Source organism: Dasypus novemcinctus, chromosome 7 (assembly GCF_030445035.2).
Source record: "Dasypus novemcinctus isolate mDasNov1 chromosome 7, mDasNov1.1.hap2, whole genome shotgun sequence".
Classification (NCBI taxonomy): Eukaryota; Metazoa; Chordata; class Mammalia; order Cingulata; family Dasypodidae; genus Dasypus; species Dasypus novemcinctus.
Window position 1 is genome coordinate 68,970,924 of NC_080679.1, and position 22,061 is coordinate 68,992,984.

The 22,061-nt window shown below is 36.6% G+C and overlaps 1 protein-coding gene across 1 annotated transcript in view; it reads left to right on the plus strand.

Annotated features, from left to right (window-relative positions):
* Nucleotides 1-22,061, plus strand: part of CCDC141 (coiled-coil domain containing 141) — a 169,233-nt gene that overhangs the window by 48,707 nt on the left and 98,465 nt on the right. Inside the window, exons 3-5 of the mRNA XM_071216243.1 lie at nucleotides 1,302-1,493; nucleotides 5,362-5,470; nucleotides 11,308-11,561. Coding sequence (XP_071072344.1) covers nucleotides 1,302-1,493; nucleotides 5,362-5,470; nucleotides 11,308-11,561 — 555 coding nt within the window. The remainder of the gene's footprint in view (nucleotides 1-1,301; nucleotides 1,494-5,361; nucleotides 5,471-11,307; nucleotides 11,562-22,061) is intronic.

Consider the following 22,061-nt stretch of genomic DNA (forward strand, 5'->3'; position numbering starts at 1 on the left):
TCTTTTCTAAAAATTGTGATTATAGTTTTTATTCTCTAACCTAAGAATAATTCTTTAAAGTTTTTTTAATTGTCTAAGTGATTAGTTTTATTACCTTTACCTTTTTCCATTTATTTCTAATTTTGTTTCATTGTGGTCTGACTGGTTACAACTACTTCAAATATTTCCATACCATAAACATAAAGGCTCATGAGTCCTTATCTATACTGTGGATTATGCAATTTAGCAATATAAAATATATTTTCGTCTCAGAGATTTTTATTCATTTGTGATTTCTCATTTGTCTGATATTCATATTGCTAGTCTTGCTTTATTTTTGCTTGTCTTTGCCTGTTACATATGACCTACTTTCTATACTTATGCCTTTATATTTTAGGAATGACTCTAACAAGCACAAATTAGTTGACATATTTTGCTTTTCTTTTATTCAATCTGATTATCTTCATTGTTTAATTGAAAAAATTAAATTGTTCACAGTTTTTAAATTAAGTAATATTTAATCATATTCCTGATATTATATTTTTTGTGCCCTCCTGATAAATGTGCTCTTATTCCTTTTGTTTTCTTTGTTGTATTTTGCTTTATTACATTTTTAGTCCCTGTTTTTGCTGATATTTTAGAATTTATGCAAACTAAATTAGGCTATTCTATTTTTAAATCCTTAATTTTTGTGCCAAATTCAAGCCTGAAACAATCTGTGGGACTTTCTTCCTAACCCTAAATGAGGCAATTATATTAGCATATCCCTTCATCTGCCATGTTTTGTTCATTCTGTACTGTTACAGATATTTTAATATTTACATTATGAATATCTTTTAAGACTCTATTCTTAAATTAATTTTATTAACTTATCAATATTCTTAATTTACATTGTTTCTTGAACTTATTAACAATTAAAAGCGATTATTTACAAGAAACCGTAAATTTTTACTCTTTATTTCTCACAGCCTTTTTTTTTGATCCCTCTCGTCTGGATTGTTTCAATTTGATTTCTGTTTGAAACGTGAAGACAACACATTATTCTATACCACTGGGAGACTAGACAAATATGTTGGTAAATCTCTACAGCCCTCAAACAGTGTTTAAATGTAAATGCTTTTTCAAAGCCTATGCTCCCCAGTTCACCACAATCTCCATTGCTTTCTCCTGCTTACTTGATCCCATGGCAGTTTGTGTTTACAATTTCTGTTCTAGACCTTCCAAGACTCATACAATTTCAAATATCCCAAGGTTTAAAATGTAACCTTGACTTTTTACAGTGAGTTTCCCTCTGCCTTATGCCTGTTTTCTCCTTTACATAGGCTTTGGAAGATCGCGTATGGGAACTCTTGCAAGAAGCAGACAAGACTGCTGAAGAAAACAAGGATCAGAGGCAGGTCTATGATGCCATGGCTAAAACCCTGGGGGAAGCATGGGCAGCTTTGGTCTCCATGCTTGAAAGAAGAAGGGAGCTGCTCAGGTTGACTTCTGAATTTTTTGAAAATGCATTAGAGGTTCGTGTTAGAAATAATTTCCCTTTTCTCCATCAGAGCAAACGTTATCTCTGAAAATGTTTTATTTCCATAAATAGACATCACATTCATGTTCAAAAGTGGCAGCAAAATCAAGATATATACAATACATTTGTTGTCAAAAAATAAAATTATTGATACTCAAATGTAGACCTTCAAACAAAAACTATAGTTCATTAAAATTAAGTAAAGTAAATAAAATGGAAACAGACATAAGTCATATGATTTCTTTTTTCAGAAGAGAGTAATGCAATCACTAAGTCAAACAATTCTCCTGGCCACAAGATTATTAGAATCTACAGCAGGGTTTCTTAACCTTTTTTGTTCCACGGACCCCTTTGCCAGTCAGGTGAAAACCATGGACCCCTTCTGAGAACGTAGCAACAGATAGTTTTATGATACTTAACATCAGCATGTCTTTAAATTAAATTTTAGGATTATTCAAAATTATGTTTTATAACTTTCCCATAATTTCAATACCTGATAGCCTTACACAGTTCTTCATCTGTTCAAACAGTCATTTTTGGCAAATATTTAGAAATTTGAGTTTTCCCACGGTGTTATAAAACCTTCTCTGCCATCTTTACCAGCCTTTTGCAGGCACTTATCCACTGCACTCAGTACATGCTACATAAAAAAAAAAAAAGCATACAAAGTCCACACTATACTGTATTTATTATTTAATAAATATATCACACTCACACCAACACATCTCCACAAGAAAAACATTTTTTAAAAATTTTCATTTCAAACTGATGGACCCCCTGAAATCTTTCCACGGATGGGGTCCGCAGACCGTTTGTTAAGAACCCCTGGTCTAGAGTGTTCTGGTTGGCTAAAAGTTAGAGGATAAAATTTTTCCTGCTGCCTGGGAAAACAAGGAATTAAATAATAGTCTGTTGAATATTTTTGGCCTTGTAAACATGGCATTTTCTAGAGTACTTTCCTAAGGCATGTAGTTGAGCTTCTGTAGTTTGAGGTCATTAAAATAAAAGGGAAGAAAAAAAAATTCCTGCCTTAAAAGGGATTTTTCTTGAATTCTGTGATTTTTTTTGAGGTTTCCAATTTCAAAATGTGAGACTCAAAGAATATTATCAACAGAGGTGTTACATTTGGTGTAAGACTGTTATAGGAAATTTCACTTATAACTTCTCTGTCAAGTATCAGTACATTCATTTTGATGTGACAGCACTGTTTCATCATAATAAAGCACTAGCTTCAAAAAATATGACATTTTCAAACTGAAATTCAGGACTTAAATCCAAAATAATGAAAGAAAGAAGATTAGTAATAGAATGTAAAAATTGGGGTAGACAATCTTATGCATCATGAACTTGTTTAAAAGCAAAAAGGGGAAACAAAAACTTTATTGTCGCCGGCAAGTTTTGTTTTCCACAATTAGAACACTGAAGCCCAACTCACAATTCATTTTAAAGACCATGTTGGGAAAAAGTTCTATATATAATTACTTTCCAGAAAAGAAATAAATTGGCTGAAATACACCTACAGGGGCAGAATTATAGGTACATCTGATTCATTTCATCTTGGTTAAGGGAGTAGAGGTGTCAACTACACTTACTATCTTTTTTCGAGCATTAGGCCAAATATTTGCTTCTCACTGTATAGAAGCAATAATGCTATGATAATTCTCCCCATAGTGAGTAAATTACTCCCAGATATTGCATATAGTGAAAATGAATGCTACGTTAAACCATAATTCAACCCTGTATCCTGATTCTTTTACTTCAGTGAGCTTTTATTAGATCTGATGAAAACACTAGGTGTTTCTGGTATTATTCTGCTTACACGTTTGTGGATCACTTCATACTAAGGTGAAGGTGAACCCCTATATGTTCTTTCCTGCCCCTTGTGAATGCCAAAAGGATTTTCATTAATGATTAAAAAAAGAGGGTCTGTGTTGCCATGGCTATTCTGTACAAGCTGCTGAATGAGGTATAACTTTTATGTGGAAGAAGAAAATGTCCATAAGGTAAAAGTTAAAGAACTTTAAGGAAGCTTTCTCTGAGTAAAGGATTGCTCATGTATTTATTTTTTAACTTTTTAAAGAAGAAGTTAAAATATAGACATAAATTTTACAGTGACTGCAAATCTTTTTGTAGGGTTCTATAGGAAAAAAAAAACAAAACTACCTACCAGGGATCTATTTTCTCATTGAAGGATCTCTTAAAAGAATATCCTTATAATCAATTATTGAAATGGAACAAATAAGAGATATAAGAGGTGTATGGATGTGATCTCCTTACTGAACTCTACATGTGAGAGTACATTAGAAGTCCCAAATGACTTATTACTGCGTGGTTGATAATCATTGCAGGATGACTTCACTCATAGATTTAATAATCAGATAAGTTATTCTCTTCCCAAAATCTGGGCTGTAATTTAGGAACACTATCCTAAGGTGACAACAGTGGGTCCCCATCAGGTTATTCGGAGAGTATGGTGGAGGCTTCCTTTGCCTTCAAAAGACACAGACTCATCAGGTTCTCTTTCTCATTCCATGCCATTTATAACTGTGGAATTTATGCATTTACTGTAATAATCCACACACAGATATTATTTGTAGTTAATCAAATAGTTATATACAAATATTAAAAATCATTAAATTTAAAGATGATAGTTTGGAGAAAACTTGGAAAAGAGGATGAGCACTCTGATAGATGTTGGTATCTTTCTCACTGAACTTAACTTTGCCTTTATTAATTTTTTCTAAGCCTAAGGCAAAGGTGAACATTGTGATCAAAATGCTTTTTTAAAAAGCTATAGTAATTACCCTGGAATCTCAGTGCTAAAATGAACCCAGCTATTTTTCTACCACTATAAATATACTATACCCCACTAGCTTAATGAAATATATTCTGTCATTGTCTAAAGCTTGTTTCTAAGATTATTCTCCTGAGAATTTTCACACTATTTCGATTAATTATTTCTCCCCATTTCAAACTTCTGCCCATGAAAAAACACAGAAAGAGAGAACAATCTTATTCCTCACCATTTAGGGTATCAAACTCCTATGCTTTTTTCCCTGGAAACAGAGGAGAGAAATTTTCCATTTTTCATTAATACTCTGTATGATCATGTTTTTATTATAGAAATAATACATAAATAAATTCTGATTAAAAATGTAAGCAAGAGTTTAAGTTATAGATTCAAAAGCTGAAAGTCCATCTCCCTTCATCCCCCACCCTGGAATCTCATTCCTTCTCATAGATATAACTCAAGGTAATCCATTGCTATGTATCCTTTCTGACCACTTTCTGCAAATATTTATTTTTTGCTTATATAACATAAATGGGATTACACTCTACATATTACTTGTAAACTTGAGCTTTTCATTTCTAGGTTTAATTACAAAGGGAAAAGTGAACTATATTTCAACCTCTAAGTTTATTCTTAAGTCAAGTTCATTTGTAATTATGAGGTTACTGGTTAGCCAACCTTTTGCCAGTTTCTCTTAGCAAACTTCTTAATCTTTTACAGATTGCCTTAGAATATTGAAGGGGACTGTATTTATCACATAGAAAAATGTAATAACATTTAAACAGTAAACAAGTTGGTTTATTTTAGCATACATGAGATGTTTTCAGGTATGCAAGGAATCCACAGGAAAGAGAAGAAAGTCCTTGCCCTTGTACGTTACAAACTGATTATACACAAACACATATCCTTGCACAGACATGCTAAGACAGCACACACTGACACAGTCACACATATCCTCACTCAAATATACATATAGCAATCTAGGTCATAAGTCTACGAAAAACATCTATAAAGAACTAAAAGTGGTAATTTTTATTTTTTAAAATATCTTTTCCCTGTATTTCTGTTGTAGTTTGCTATTAAAATAGACCAAGCTGAGGATTTCCTCCAGAACACTCAGGAGTTTGAGAGTGCTGAATCCTTAAAGTCACTTCTTCAGCTCCATGAACATCATGCCAAAGGCAAGAAATATCATTATTCCTTACAGAAGCTTATAAAGGTTATAAAAGATGCCAATACGAGAATGCCCATGTATAACTGTGTTTTAAATTTATCTATTTACTTATACCGTGATTTGTTCTTAGAAAGATTAAATAAAGTTTTATTTTTGTGGTTTTCTGTAGGAAAGAGCTAGTTGTAAATGATTCTAACGGGATGGTACAGGAAGAAAACCAGGAGATTCAGTTATCTGATCTCCTAGATTTTAATTCCTGAGAACAAGGGTCATTTCCACCTTGAATATTTTTTATTCTCTTCATTTAGCATGGTGCCTGGCACATGGTAGACCCTTAATAAATATTTCTTATTGAATTAATTGTTGAATTTAGTTTTGTTGCTTCTAAGAGTCAATAAATGAAGGTCAGCCTTTAACAGCTCTAGAAAATAAAATCCCTCTTTCACCATTATGGTTTTTTTTTAAATAGTAGTGAACATTCTCCAGATAAAAATCTGAAAATACACTATGTATTTTAGTTTGCTATCCTGCTGAAAGCAGATACCATAAAATGTGTTGGGTTTAACTATGGAAATTTATAAGCTTACAAGCTTATAGTTTTGAAGCTGTGAAAATGTCCTGATCAAGGCATCAACAAAGTGATGCTAATTCCTGAAGACTGGTTGCTGGATATCCTGGACTCCTCTATCATATAGCGAGGCACATGGCGGCATCTGTTGGTCTCTTGCTTCTTTTCCAGGTTTCATTGCTTTCAGCTTCTTGCTTCCATGGCTTTCTCTCTCTTTGTCTGAATTTCATTCCCTCATAAATGACTCTGGTAAGAGGATTAAGCCCACCCTGAATAAGGTGGAGCTCATCTTAAGACTCAACTCAGCAAAAGGTCCTACTTACAGTGGGTCCACACCCACAGGAATGGATTAATTTTAAGAACATACTTTTCTGGAGTACACAAGGCTTCAAACCTCCATACTATGTAAAAAAGATTTTCAAACCCTTCCAAAAAACTGTAAAGGTAGTCTAATTGTTAAGGAATCATTTGTATGCTAGGCCCTTCCACCAGAATTTGAGCCTGGCCAGGACTAGAGAAGGGAAAGTATTTGTGGAAGAATGACTGTTTACTACAGTCTTTTTCTGTGGAAATAGGTTAGAAAAACAGATAGGAATAATCATTTATTTTCTTCCTAATGTGTCTTCTAATTATTACTCCTAAATAAGACTGACTGGGTTTGAGTGGAATGGCTTCCTGAAATCATCAGTTGCTGTTCTAACTCAACTTCTAGCTTCACAAGTCTCATCATGCTGGACAGGGACAAAGATTGTTTTAAAGCCACAAATACATTTTGTGTGTATATTACCCTCCAATGCACCTATATCATTATGATTAGTTACTTATGACAACTTTTCCAGAGTTCAAAGATTAAAAGACTCAATCTTTCCTGTGTAAATTTTTATGATCCTAACAAATACATATATGTAATTTTAACTTTATTATTCTATAAGACCTGTCATTAATAGGAATAATAAGCAATGTCAAAGGTTCAGCTTTACAGGGGTAGCCTACCCATTCTTACATGGCAGCAGCAATCTACCTGGGCCCAAAGGGACTGTGCAGATCATATGAAATTCCTCCTAGACTGGAAAGTGACTAGAGAGTGGTTAACCAAGATGGCTTATGTGGTCATAATTCAATCTTCATCTAGCCAACATGCACATGGCACAGCCATTTTAGCTCTGAAAACCTGACAGTGACTGGATGATTTTGTTGAAGAGATTCATTATTGAGGCAATTAAATGAAAGCATGTTTACAGAGAGATTGGAGAGTCGTGGACGTAGAGATTTTTCAATAAAAAGTTGGGAAAGGCATTGGGAGAGGGAAAGTAGCCTGAACTCTGTTTTGTTTAGGGCCTTCAAGGTTATTTGGACCTGTGGTGTGTGAGTTTACTTGGGTCAGGTTATTCCACGTGGAGGCGTTAGCCTGCAGCAACCAGGCATCCAGCTGAAAACCAACCAATGTCCTGCCTCCTTTCAGTGGCATGGCCTTGGAGAGTCCACTGGCCTCCTCTAAGCCAGGAAGATAGATAAAAATGCTGGCTGAAGATAGGAAACAGCTTATTTTTGTAAGAACAAGATATTCTTCAAACCCATTGGCCTGATTTTTATGATGTTGCTGTGCCCCTCACTGTGACATTGGAGAGTAGAGTTCTGGGGACTCTGGCCAGGATACCTGGCTCCCAATTCATTTGCCAGATGGTGTTTTCAAGGGCTTTTTTAAATCATAAAATGATGAGATTTATTAATCAACTAATTCAGTGGGATATGATTAAGATTATCTAATTTATAATGCCTATTCAAGAATGAAATCCTGATATTTAGTTAAATATATATATATAATTTTTTAATTAAAGGAAAAATTTAAATTAAATAAAAAATTAGTACTTCTAAGAAATTTCTGAGATGTTGATCAGTGAGTAGTACAGAGCATGAGTGTCAGGACAACAAAGGTTAGTAATACAACTGAAAAATCTGTAATAAAACTTTTACTTCATATGTATTTCAATTAGCTTCACCTGTACCCTTTCTTTATTCAGCAACACTAAGGCAGAGTTACATGTAAGAAATTTACTCTGTAACATTGCAGGACAGACCCTGGATGAATGGGTTGAAGTTTCTGCTCTCTTGAAAGTTACAGAATAATGTTGTTCCCTTCTTCATATGACACTCCTAGAAATAGTTTAACATATCCTCTGCAAATGCCAAATGTTAGAATGCTAAAGTAGAGTGCCAGTACAGTGGGAAGAACACTGAATTACTCAACAGAAGACTTGGCTTTTAGAATTGGTTCAGTCATTTTTAGTAGGGCAAATGTAAGGTACTTACTCACTGGGTGTTCTTCACAGTTGTCCCTACCCTAAAAATAAAAAGCCGTATATTCAACCCTGCTATTTTCTTGAGATAGTATCTTATTTTCTTTTCTATCAATAAATGTCTCAAGGAGTTCCCTGCATTGTTTTTTACTTTATTACTAGCATCCAGCTTCTCAACCTGATAACTTGGTTACCACTTACCTGTCACAAAATTCCAAGTCTTCTCAACACTTTTTTTTAACATCTCCTGATGATCTCCAGTGCCTGTAACTTTCCTAATTCTCCTATTTTATCTCATGCAAGCATTCTGCAAAAATTATTGAGCATCTCCACTGTGCCCGTGATTGTACAAGTGCTGGGGTATACTCATGGTCCCTGTCCTCACATGGCATGAGGGCCTCATGGCAAAGGCAGTTATTCATAAAATAACCCCACACATGAGTGTAATATTGTAGGTGTGATAAGAGATCTGAATGTGAGGAGCATTGTGCTATGAGAATTTGTAATAGGAAAATTTAGTCTGGTCTCTTTGCCTTTGAGGAACTGGCTGAGATCTGATGTGTGAGTAGAATAATGGTGAGAAGAAGAGATGGAGGAGACTGGTGTCTCTGGCAGAGGAACTGAAAAGTTCTTGGGCAGGAGGAAGTCTCGCATGTGTGAGGGATTTTAAGGAAGTCATTGGGGATAATGAAGAGAGGTTGACATGTGAAGGGGAAGAAAGAGACCAGACCACACCAAACCTAGTAATCCATTTAGAGTATTAATTATAATGCAATGGGAAGTCATTGGAGTGTTTTGAGTGGGGATGTGGGGTGTGAGGCATGATGTGTTTTGGAACGATCTCTCTGGCTAAAGTACTGAGAAAGGATGAATGGATTAGAGTGGGAATGCAATATAAGAAGACTGTACTCATCCAGGCAACAGCTGATGGTTTCTGTAGTGGAGATGGAGAGAAATGAACAGATTTGGAAGAGGGTAAAATTGGCAGGTCTTAGTGATGGTGGGTTGAGGGAGAGGGGTATGTGATGGATCGTTCCTTGTATTCTGGCTTGTGGAGGTGGATTGTTGTCCAACTATTCCTCCAATTGATCCCAGATAAGGATGCTCTTTTAGTGTTGCTCCCAACTCTTTCCCTTCCTCCACTTTCTTCCTTGGTGATCCTTCAATTTTCAGACTTGAACTCCCATTTCTAGGAGATATGACCCAAATCTGCAACTCTGTTTTCTCTGGAGTTCACAAACTAGTGACCCATTTGGCAGATAGACATGCTTTGGGATTTGTTGTTGTTATTTTTTAAATACAAATTACAAAATACTTAAAAATCAGAAGATTTCACTTAAAAATCTATAACTCTCAAAAAAAAAGGAAGTTCCATCAACATTGGACTTTTATTCCCTCATGCCAACAATTGGCTTAAACGTGGTGATAGTTGACTCCATTAGACTGAGCAAGTTCTTTCTACTTTGCCATAGTCCTTATCACCTGGGCACCTGGCCACCATCATCATTAATGTTTGGCAACAATGGGCATTAGATTTTTAACTTCAGATTTAGAACAATCACCTCACAATGTAGAAAAATACTCCAAGGAGAGAGAGGGAACATCTTCACCAGTATCATATGGTAAAACTGATTGAACCAATGTGAAACCCAGTGATCTTTTCTCACCCTGTACATATCATGCTATCACTAAACTTTAGCCTTGTAATGTTTGGCAATCAGCTCGACTGCAGTTCTTAGGCCAAGATAATTTGACTAGTTCTTTCTTTCCCTTCCTTTCCTGTCCCTTCCTTCCTCCCTCCTTCCTTACTGCCTGGCTTTTTTCAGTTTATTGCATACACTATTACACTAGTCCAAGTTAAAAACAAACCCCAAATAGTTACATTATACAAGCTGTGAGTCTTTTAAATTTGTGACAAGGGACAGAAGGGAAATTTTCTACTCATTGCAAGGAAATCCTTGGTTAAGCTTCAGTGAGCGACAAGCACTTAAAACCCATGAACCTTCAGCTGGTGGTCCTTAGCCATTCCAGTCTACAAGGAGGGAAGCAGATGTGGCTCAAGTGCTTGAGCTCCCACATGGGAGGTCCCTGGTTCAGTTCTCAGTGCCTCCTAAAGAAGACAGCAAGCTGGCGTGACAGGTAGGCACAGCAAGCTGACACTACAAGATGACACAGCAAGAGACACAAGAAGAAAAAATATAATGAGAAACACAAAAAGCAAGAAGCAGAGGTGGCTAAAGTGATTAGGTGCCTCCCTCCCACACCAGAGGTCCTGGTTCGGCTCCTGGTGCCTCCTAAAGAACCAGGAAGATGTACAAACACAGCAAGTGCAAAACAACAAGGGGGTGGGGAGAAATAAAAAATCTTTTTAAAAAATCTACAAGGAACTGGCATATATTCTTGTGCTGGTCACTTCATAGCAGAGTTACTTCTCCATATTCTGGATGCCCAATTATAATACCACTGCAGGTAAATTTCTTCTTAAACACCTTCCCTAGTTTCTTTCTATATTAATCATCAGCAGTCCCTTGGACAATGAAAAGGGTCTTCCTGTTGTTTCTCTATTGAATTCTTATATGAATATAATCCTCAGTCCCATCAGGAACTAGGTCATCACCCTTACTTGCATCAGCAAAGGTGTGGAAGGAGTAGAGGTTTTGATAGTGGGCATAGATTCCATTCCTTTTCTTCAAGGGAAACCGCCTGCAGAAGGTTAAGGGGGGGTGGGAAGCAGGGGGCATGTGAGCGTTGGGAAGCAAGGGGGCTGCAGGGGGAGACCACTGAGTCGGCGGTGGTTCAGTGACTGGGCTAATTGTTTCTTTTATGTGTTGTAAGCAGTTTATGTTTACATATTTAAATTCCTTGCAGGATGATTTATTATTAAAGTTTACAAAATGTTTAAAGTATATGAAGTCTGAATATTGCTGTAGAAAAGTTTGCTCATACCACTTGTCTTTTTCCTTTCTAATTTTCTTCCAGAACTTTTAGAACGATCTCTAGCCCTTTTAAACAAAAGTCAACAGCTCACTGAATTCATCGAAAAATTTAAATGTGATGGGCCTAACGTGAATCCCCACTTGATCCAGGGAGCTCAAAGCAGCTGCCTGAAGATCGACAGCCTTCTCGAACTACTACAGGACAGGAGACGGCAACTAGACAAGTACCTGAAGCAACAGCAGCAGGAACTGGGGCAGGTTCTGCAGTTATGTCAGTGGGACCAGCAAGTAAACCAGGTAACCAGAAGGGCTTCGGATGATGTTCCTGCCTCAGCTAATGAGATTAATCTTTATGGGGATCAGCCAGTGGCCTGGGACACCTCGTTTCTCTGTAGTTGTGATCCCAAATACCGTGCTGTTTCCTAAAGTATTACCAAAACAAAGATTTTAACTTCCTCTCCTTATAATATTGATTTTATAAATAGGAGAACACATTGGGCAGTTTTGAAAATGATGTGTTCTCTCTTGGGATTTTCTCTCTTCCTTCCACGTCACTAGTTTTAAACATATTTCTTTGAAGTTCTGAAAAGTTAATTGCAGTTTTCTTAAATGTTGAAGGGGCGTGATGGTGCTGAATTGTGCCAGAATCCTGCTAACGTCAGTGAACCTGTCTGTCGAAATAGAGATAATGCTCTTTGAAGAGTGGTCTGCTGACAATGAAGTAATATTACCTTGGCCTGTAGCTGGATGCTCAGTGGTTAGAGGGCTGTTTTGGTGGGGGGGGAGGAGGGGGACGGGGCGGGGGAGGCTGATGAATTGCAGGCTTCTTAGAGCTCATTTCCCAGACTGCAGGCACAGCTCTGATCACTTGTCATTTGTGCTTTGGTACTACACATTTTTCAGTACTAATTATTTGAGGGTTACAATTATTGAGGGTTATTTGAGTCTACAAAACTCTCTTTGAAAATCACCAAATAAGTGGAATATTTGTTACATTTCTAGTTGCCCCAACTCCATGCTCAAATCTGTAACAGATGAGGTGGGGAGACTTAGGAGGTAAACGATAAGGAGGAACATCTCCTAGTATCGATCCACTTCCATGTTTTGTTAATGCTCTGACAGACTTATAGTTATGAGCAAATATGAGGTAAGTAGAAATTGGTTCTTTTTCAACCTGGAAAAGTGAGGACTTAAATGATGATAAGCCTTTTAACTAATATTTATTGAGCATCTACTATGAACCAAGTCCTATGATAAGTGCTAGAGATACACCAGTCACAAAGTTCTTTCCTCTAGGCATGTGGTACTATTACCACCTGGTGCTAGATAATTTCTTATTGTGGAGGGCTGTTCTGTGCACTAAAGGATGTTTAGCAGCATTTCTAGCCCTATTCACGAGGTGCCAGTAGCACTTCAGATATTGCCAAATATATTCTGGGTGTCAAAATCCTCCCCCCGCCCCCCCATTACAGCCCCCAACTCATGCCCCAGTTGAGAACGACTGTTCTAGTGCAATGAGAAAGACATATAATAATCAAATAATCAATGGTAAGTGCTATAAAGAAAATCAAATTAGGTAATGGATTTTGACTTGTGTTGGTTTACTTTTAATCAGAGAAGGCCTTTCTGAAGAGGTAGCTCTAGAGTAGACATTAAATGCAGGGGCCTGTAGGCATACATTCTCTTGCTTGCAGTTCGTTGTATTCCCCTTCAAGCCACCATTTCTATCTCTGCTGTTAATACTTATGCCTTGACACTGCTTCTGCCAGCTGCTGTCCTGCTTCTGCTATGCTTTACCTGCCAGTCTCCAGTGTGGCCCCCTCCCCACCTCCACATGCTCACCACCCTGCGTACTATCAGCCAGCTCTACAGTCTTTTACTGATGATTCTGGCATAATAAAGAGGGATTCATGCACAGAACAAGAGTTAATGTGCAATTGTTTATCAGACAACTATTTTTGATTCCTTGTCTTCACCATCATGAATGGGTCAATTATGGCTGTTTCTGTGTCTCTGTCTCTGCCTCTCTCTCCTTATGTTCCTGGGGCTGTTGTTTCCCTAAAGAAAGCTTCTTTTTCTCTCTTTTCATTCTTGAGCTCAGAACCCCAAACTCCTGCCTCTAGTGGTTCCAAGAAAACACTAAGAATTCCTCTAACTTTATCATATGTGGTAGTTTATCTCTTTTATTTAATTTTTATTTTTATGAACACACACTCTCCTTTCTCCCCTCTCTCTATTCCCCTCTCCCCTGAAACTGCTAATTTCCTTTCTATCTCTGCAAATTTGCTATTTCTTTTAAGTGAAATCATATACTTTTTGTCCTTATGTGCCTCACTTATTTCACTGAACAAAATTTTTTCTAATGTTCTTCCATGTTGCAGCATGTCTCATAACTTCACTTTTTTTTATAGCTGAATAATCTTCCATCGTGTGTGTGTGTATATATATGTATACCACATTTTAAAAATCTAATTCATTTGTTGTTGAACAACTCTTGGGTTGTTTCCAGCTTTTGGCTATTACGAATAATGCTGATATAAATATTAGTGTATAAATATCTACTTCTAACCCTGTTTTCACTCTCTTTGGGTATATACATAGAAGTCAAATTGCAGGGTTAAATGGTAATTCTACATTTAAATTCCTGAGGAGCGACCATATTGCTTTCCACAATGCACCATTTTACATTCCCTTCAGCAATGTACAAGAGTTCAATTTCTCAGCATCCTCTTCAACACTTACTTACCTTTTTTAAAAATTGTTGTTTTCATTTTTAGTAATAGCCATCTTGAGTATGGAGTGGTATTTCATTGTGGTTTCAGTTTGCATATCCCTAATGGCTGATGAGGTCGAGCATCTTTTCATGTGTTTATTGGCCATTTGTATATTTTCTTTGGAGAAATACCTATTCAGGTCCTTTGCCCATTTTTTAAATTAGATTGTTTGTCTTTTTGCTGTTGAGTTGTAGGATTTCTTTATGTATTCAGGATATTTAAACGCTTATCCAATATATGATTTTGACTCTATTTTCTCCCATTCTGTAGGTTATCTTTTTACTTTCTTGATAATATCCTTCAATGTACACAAGTTTTAACTTTAGTGAAATCAAATTTATCTGTTGTTTCTTTTGACGCCCATGCTTTTGGTGTGACATCTAAGAATCCATTGCCAAATCTGAGCTCATGAAGTGTTGTTATGTTATCTTCTAAGAGTTTTATATTTATAGTTCTTATCTTTAGACCCTAGACCCATTTTGAGGTGACTTTTTCATATGCTATGAGGTAGCGTTCTAACTACATTCTTCTGCATATGGGTATCCAGAATTCTCCCAACACCATTTGTTGAAGAGACTCTTCTTTCCCCACTGCATGTACTTAGCACCCTTGTGAAAAATTAATTGGCCATAGATGTGTGGGTCTATTTCTGGACTTTGAATTCTGATCCATTAGCCTGTTTTTCTATATTTGTACCAGTACCATATTTTTGGATTATTCTCACTGTGTAATAAAATTTGAAATTGAAAAGTGTGAGTCCCCCAATCTTGTTCTTTTTAAAGATTCTTTTGACTACTCAGGGCCCCTTGCAGTTTCATTTAAATTTAAGGATTGTTTTCCATTTCTGCAAAAAAGTCTGCTGGGATTTTTATAAGGAATTTATCTATTTTTAATGTCAACTTCTCTTATCCTGATTAAAACAAAGAAAAGGCAATAGAAAGGTTCTTCAAAGGGGCTTCCTAAACAAAGATCAATTTCCACCAAGAATGAAAAAGCAGCTACAGCCGGGTTTATTCATTTTGTTAAAGACAGCAATTTTGCCTTCCTGTCACATGACTGTGGCAATAATTGTCCACTAGAACCAACTGCAGTGAAAAAAAAAAAAAAAAAGAAAATATCATATGAAGATTCAGAAGATTCAAAATGAACATTCTAAGCCAATCATCATACCTAAGGGAAATTTAGATACCTTGTCAACTATGGAAAGCAGGAAGTTGTTTTGATAATATTTAAAGTAAGATATTGCAAATGCTTTCTGACTTGGTGACTTCTCTAACTCATTGGACCTCATCTTTAAATTGGGCTTCATAATACTTAATTCACAGATTTTTTTCTAAGGACTAAATGAAATAACTTGTGTAAAGCATATAGCACAAACCTGGCATCTTAAGAGACGCTTAATATTAGTAACCATGGCTCTCTCTCCTTGGTTAAACCCTACAACTTATGAAATCTATCTTACCAGGCCCAAATTCTTCCCCTTGGGTTAGCATTATTGTTAATAAACCCATCAAGGTCTCTTGATGCTGTTTAGTAGTCAGGTGTAGTAAGTCTTGAAGAAAGCACGTTTGTGGTAGAGAGGAGAAATAGGCTTTCATTTAAATGCCATCCCTAATAATCCTTGAACCAAAATTAATTTAATGATAGTATGAAGAAATATTATTTTAAAAATAATGTCATTGAACAAGGTACTCATTTCCTTAAATATAAAATCCAGGCTCTTAACCTTAAAATATCCAGTGTTACATTTCCTCTTGCTAACACCCGTGACAGCAGCTGGAGTAATTGATAAAGCTAACTGTTATCTCAGTGTCCTTGTAAGAGCAGGGACGCTGGGGCCAGACTGCTGGGTTCACATCCTGGCTTCACGGAACACTTACCAGCTGAGCAACTTTGAGCGATTATTTTACGTTTTACCTCCCTGAGCCTCAGATGTCTGTAAGATATGGATAATAAATAGTACCTCAAAGTGTTGTTAGGATTATCAGATGAGTTATTATATGTCAAGTACTTTGAATGGTACCTGGCACGTAATAACTGCTATATTTGTATTAGTCAGAAAAGGAGAGTGAATGCCTACATACCACATACTCTCCCACTCCTGCCCACCTCCACTACCATGCTTAAATGAAAACTGGTCTTGGCTTGAAGGCCAGTTTCATTATTTCTTTTGAATTCACAGGGTGTGATCAAATAAAAGCTACTTTAATAATTTTAAGTCATACTTGCTCAGTGGGCACTCAATTAATAGTTTAAAAGAAACATATATTAGTAATTTTTTCTGTTTATGACTTATTGCTCACTTTTAAAAATATATAGATGAACTTACCACCCTTACAGATCATCCTGGAAGTGCACCTTCTAGACCTCTATCCAAGGATGAGTATGGTCATGTGCACACAGACATTTATTAAAAGCAACCAAACACAAATGAATGAAATAACCTATTTATACTACATTACAACCCACTTTTTATTAAGTTTAACATATCATAGATATCTTCCTGCGTCAAAAAATAGAATAATAAGTAATCATTTTATTGGCTATGTAGTAATTCACTCTTTGAATATAGCACAATTGAACCAATATTTTACTGATGAGAAAGTAGAGTCCCTTCATTTTCTCAATATTATAAAGAATAATTGATGCTTTTTATGTTGAATTTTGTCTGAACAAGTACATTTTAAAAATCAAAGTAGGCAACCATAATTATTTTACCTGAGTTTTTAAGTGTTTCTAAAAGTTGTACTTGAAAGTTTTGTTGGTGCAATGGTGAATAATAACAGGAAGGACACTAAATTGAGTGTGACTCTGTTAATTAGTAATTGAAGGTGTGTGATTATCATGCTCCTGGATGATTTACCTGATGATCCTAGAACATCAGAGGCACATGCTTCCTTGGAGAGCAGAGGTCTAAAATTACTCAACATTGAAGCACGAAAGAGATTTTTTTCGTGGTTCTGTACTTATTCTAAGAGGATATAGGAGTTGTCAAACCTTAGATGAATAGAACACCAGCATTGTCAATCATTTTAATCACATAAGAAAAAGGAAAATTGAGTGGAGAATTAGAGCAGAGATCACTGATGAATAACAATGGATGTCTGAGTATCTGATTGTGTTCTCTTGTAAGGGCCTTTTAAAAGATGCATTCAGTGCTTCCCTGTTTCTAAATGCTTATGGCCTAATGCTTTTGAACTCTAATAGTTCAGCTAATTCTCCTTTGGAAAAGAAATTGGTGACCAGAATAGTGACATATTTAAGATTTACATCACCTGCAGGAAAAACAAAGAGTAAATGGAAACCACATGGTTTTGTCATACATGTTATTTCTTTATCATTTTTTTCAGATGTAAAAATGTACACTTGTTTTACATTTAAAGATGAGCAGCTGACCTTTCTTTTCAACTCCAACAGCATTTTATTTTGCAGATAATCTGCTTCATTAATGAAAATCAAAAACAGCTTGGAGTAATTTTGTGCATAATTAATTATCTTGGCAAGAAGATTTATGAATGTAATTTTTCTCAATTGCTCCAATCAGGCATAACTGAGACAAACAAATAAATTAAAACTAGGTTATTCATGGTCTCTTTGTACAAGACAGTGTCAAGGGCATCTAGGGGAATTAAGAAAGGCAAGAGGGCAGACAATCTCTTTTTTACAACTCATGTCATATATTTATAAGATACTCTTTATTTTGGGGAGATGAGGGTAGGTAGTATAATTCACACTTGGAAGCTTTCTGTGGTTTTATAATTTGAGTACAAAGTATATCATAATCATGCAGGATTTTCATTGTCAATAGGCAATGAAAATGATATTAGAGATGATAAATGAAGCACAGCCTCAGGGCACCAGTTCTCATACCTGATAAGCATCTGTAAAACAGTATGTGTATGTCTGTGTGCATATGTATTCTTATTTACATGATGCCACTTTCTAACTAGGATTTAGAAGCTTGAATGATTGACTTGCTTAAATTAACATAAGATAATATATCAGGTACATCACTTCATGGCTAGTACGTAATAAGGATAATAAAAATTGAGAACAATAAAAATTAAGGGCAGTAAAAATTGTTCTTTGAATGTAGTTTCAAGCACTAGCTGGTGTAAGGCCAAAATAAGGATTAAATTATCTTGCTGATACCATTTATTCAGTAACAGACAAATAGGACTATCCAGCCACTATAGGTTAAAAATCATTACAGAATTTCATTTTAGCATATAGGTTGTCTGTAGAATTTACTCAAAGGCATGCCAGCAGTAAATGCAAAGAATCTTAATGTGTTTGTAGGAGAAGCATGTGATTTTGAAAGCAATAAAAACTTCTATTATAATGCTTGGCTAAGCACCATCACTTTCAGTGGCACTGAGTATCAAAGGCAGTGTAACGGAGTCCAATGACTCTGGAGCAGACGGTATGGATAACATTCCCAGCTCTTATATTGACTACCTATATGACTTTGGGCAAGGTCCTTGGTCCTGTGTGCCTCAGTTTCCTTTTCTGTAAAATTAGGATAATAATGGTATCTTCATATAGACTTGTTTTAAAAATAAGCAAGATTATATATGTAAAAATGTTTAAAGCTCAGCAAGGCACATGGTAGGCGCTCCATAAATGTTCAAGTGTTGACCAGATCACCACATACTTTGGTTGCCACTCTCTAAGCTTTACTGGGTAATCATAGGCACATAAAATCCAACATATGCCCCAGAACCCACATCAGTGCTCTGCTTTCTAATATATTATGATGTATAGGAGTAATAAATGCCATTCCATGACTAGGTATGTTTATTCAAAAGGTCAGTTTTATCTGCAAGATAAAGTTTAAAAGAGATTTTCCTCCCTAACTTTCTCCACTCTTCAGCTACTTCTTTAGCTCATTTACACATATTAGTTGATTACATATTCATTAACCTAGTTAGTCACCCTCTGTATATTATTCAGTCGAACTGAGGGTTTAACAACATTTTGACTGAGCACAATTATTTAAGCCCCCAAATCAGTTGGTGAGGAGAATGAGGGAAACACACTGTGACTAAATTACATTCTCAGAAGTGACAGGACAGGACAAAGCTGTTTGAAGCTTGTGTGCCCTGGGAAAGGCTAGGAAACCTGAGGCCTGCTTCCTGTATTTTCTGCATTTACTCCACAACCGTCACACCCTTCCATTGTATGACATTAGCCACTGCTGCTTGTGTGATTTACTAAGGAGAGGGGCTACCTGTGCATCTCCTTCCACCTCCCTGAGCAATTTTTCTTCTTTGTCCCACATGCAGGAGATGCTCACTTTCCTTTACTCAACATTGCTACCACTTCCTGGGACCCTATCCCCCAAAATGGCCAGAGAGTGGAATTTGTTCTCCCTTCTTCCCTCATTCCACAGTTGCCAAAGACAAGCAAGGAAGCCTGATTAATTTTAGTCTTTGTATGGTATGCCTACTAATCAAGCAAATTAATATACGGCACACTTTGAAAGGACTGAAAAATCCTTTAAAATTTAGCAGTTATTTATCGTGTCTGTATGATAGTTCTGGTACTCATTTTTTTTCTAACTACAGTGGTTTATGCCAGAGCTTCATTAGCTGCATATTCAAGGAACTGGGGTAGTAATATGGAAATGTCAAAATTTGTTCCACTCCTAAATAACCTCCTTGTAATGTCTCTCTCTCTCTTTCTCTCTCTCTCTCTCTCTCTCTCTCTCTCACACACACACACACACACAGAATATAACTGGCTCCAGGTCATGTTGGGTGGACTCCTAAGTTATATTGGGAAAACCATGCCTGAGATATCTTTGGCAGGGATGCACATAGCCAAGATACAGAGCTGGGCTCCATTTCCTTTTTTTGAAAAAAGACCTTCCACCATTGTGTGAATTCCCCCACAATGATTCAGAGGTAATGCTAGAAATAAAATTTAGGTCCAGAGACTTCCCCTGTACAGCTTTTATCCATTGGACTAAACAACTTTACCACCATCAAGTAGTTAGAAGTAAAGAACTTACCTAAAAACAAACAAAAGTTGAGGACAATGTTAGCAAGGGAAGAAAAAAATCTTTAGTGGCTTTTTTCTTGAAATATAAATATGAAAAGAGAAATTATATGTCAATAAGTCAGAATAATTAAATACATAAAATTATGATTCTAGACAGGGATACAAATTATCTGTGAAGATATTTATAAAGTAATGGCTTTTGCCTGTGGATACTGTATTTTAGTTTTCCTACTACCCATCAAGAGAGAATGATAGGATTTGATCATTTGTCCAAGAGATACTAATACTTCCCTTAAACCTGCCTATAAGCTGCTGACTTCATAGTCCCTAGAGGGTTCCCAAGTTTCAGAAAAGAAAATAGTGAATATCATCCTCTTAGAATCTCTGAGACCTAAGTCCAAATAATAATAGGTAAGTAATTAGATCATTCTCAAAATGCATCTAAAATAGAAATCCAATCCACATATTTGAAGGTAATTCTCCTTTCTTATCCTGCTCCCAAGTTCTTAGGTACAACCATCAGTGATGGCAGTTTTGTGCCTTTTCTCCTAATATACATTATCACCTAATGGAGAAAATGGCTATCTGAAGTCTGGTTATTGCCTAGCTAACTAGAGTGTGTCTGACTGGATTGCCTAATATGGAATAAAGACAACTTGTTACTCTACCCTAAAAAAAAAAAAAAAAGCTGTTGGGTTATTATAATACTAACACACCTTCAGAATCAAGGTAGACTTCAGAACTGTTACCTGTGGCCATCAACTACAATTTAAAACATTTCTGTTTATGTATTTTTGGTAATTGGAAGAGAGACCATCTAAAAGTCTTGGGTTAATGATAAATAACTGATATCTCTTCCCATCCCCATCAATTTTTCTATATCTAATAGTAACAGGTTATTTGACAAGAACTGTTCTGCTTATGGAAAAGAAAATGGAAGTAATTTGAAGAGATTTCTGTCTTCCCTTAAGCATTTTTGTTAAGGTGGTTTGAATTGCTACTGCTAGCCGGCCTCCTCCAGCACAGGTTTAAACAAAGATCAAAAAATAAGATTTGGGAAACGGACTTTGGCCCAGTGGTTAGGGCGTCAGTCTACCACATGGGAGGTCCGCGGTTTAAGCCCCGGGCCTCCTTGACCCGTGTGGAGCTGGCCATGCGCAGTGCTGATGCGCGCAAGGAGTGCCGTGCCACACAGGGGTGTCCCCTGCGTAGGGGAGCCCCACGCGCAAGGAGTGCTCCCATAAGGAGAGCCGCCCAGCGCGAAGGAGGGAGCAGCCTGCCCAGGAATGGCGCCGCCCACACTTCCCGTGCAGCTGACGACAACAGTAGCGGACAAAAGAAACAAGACGCAACAAAAAGACACAGAAAACAGACAACCGGGGGAGGGGAGGGGAATTAAATGAATAAAAAATAAATCTTTAAAAAAATAATAATAATAAGATTTGACCTCAGAATACAGAACAAACTGCACACAAAGAGAATGGTGTGGTTTATGTCAACCTGATGATGCATTGCTTTAGGCTATAGCATAAGTTCACCTTTCTGCCACCTGAACTGTTTATGCTTGATCATCAGAGAGCATTTACAATTGCTTGCATTTCCTGTTTTAGTCTTTCGGGACTGGAACTCTCAGTTATTCTTGCTGTCACCTCTGCCCACAACCAGCCTCTTCCTCTCAGGCCTTCTTCTGAAGGACCTGGCCCACATATAGGTTATCATTTATGAGTCCGCATTTCCATCTACCCCCTATGATTGTACATACACCTTTTCCATGTTAGAAATAGGGTCTATAATTTAGGATTACATTTCAGGTTTTTTAAAAGAATGTTCGTAAACATAGGCAAATAACTTTTTCTCTCAGGAATCCTTTGTTTCTTCAGATGGATATGATGAGAAGGAAGAATACTATACAGGAAAGCATGAATTCTATCCCTGGCATTTCTGCCCCAGCCTGTGGGCTTCCCTCCTATTGGTTGTGTGACTTTAGGCAAGTTACTTAACTTTTCTGGGTCTCAGGTTT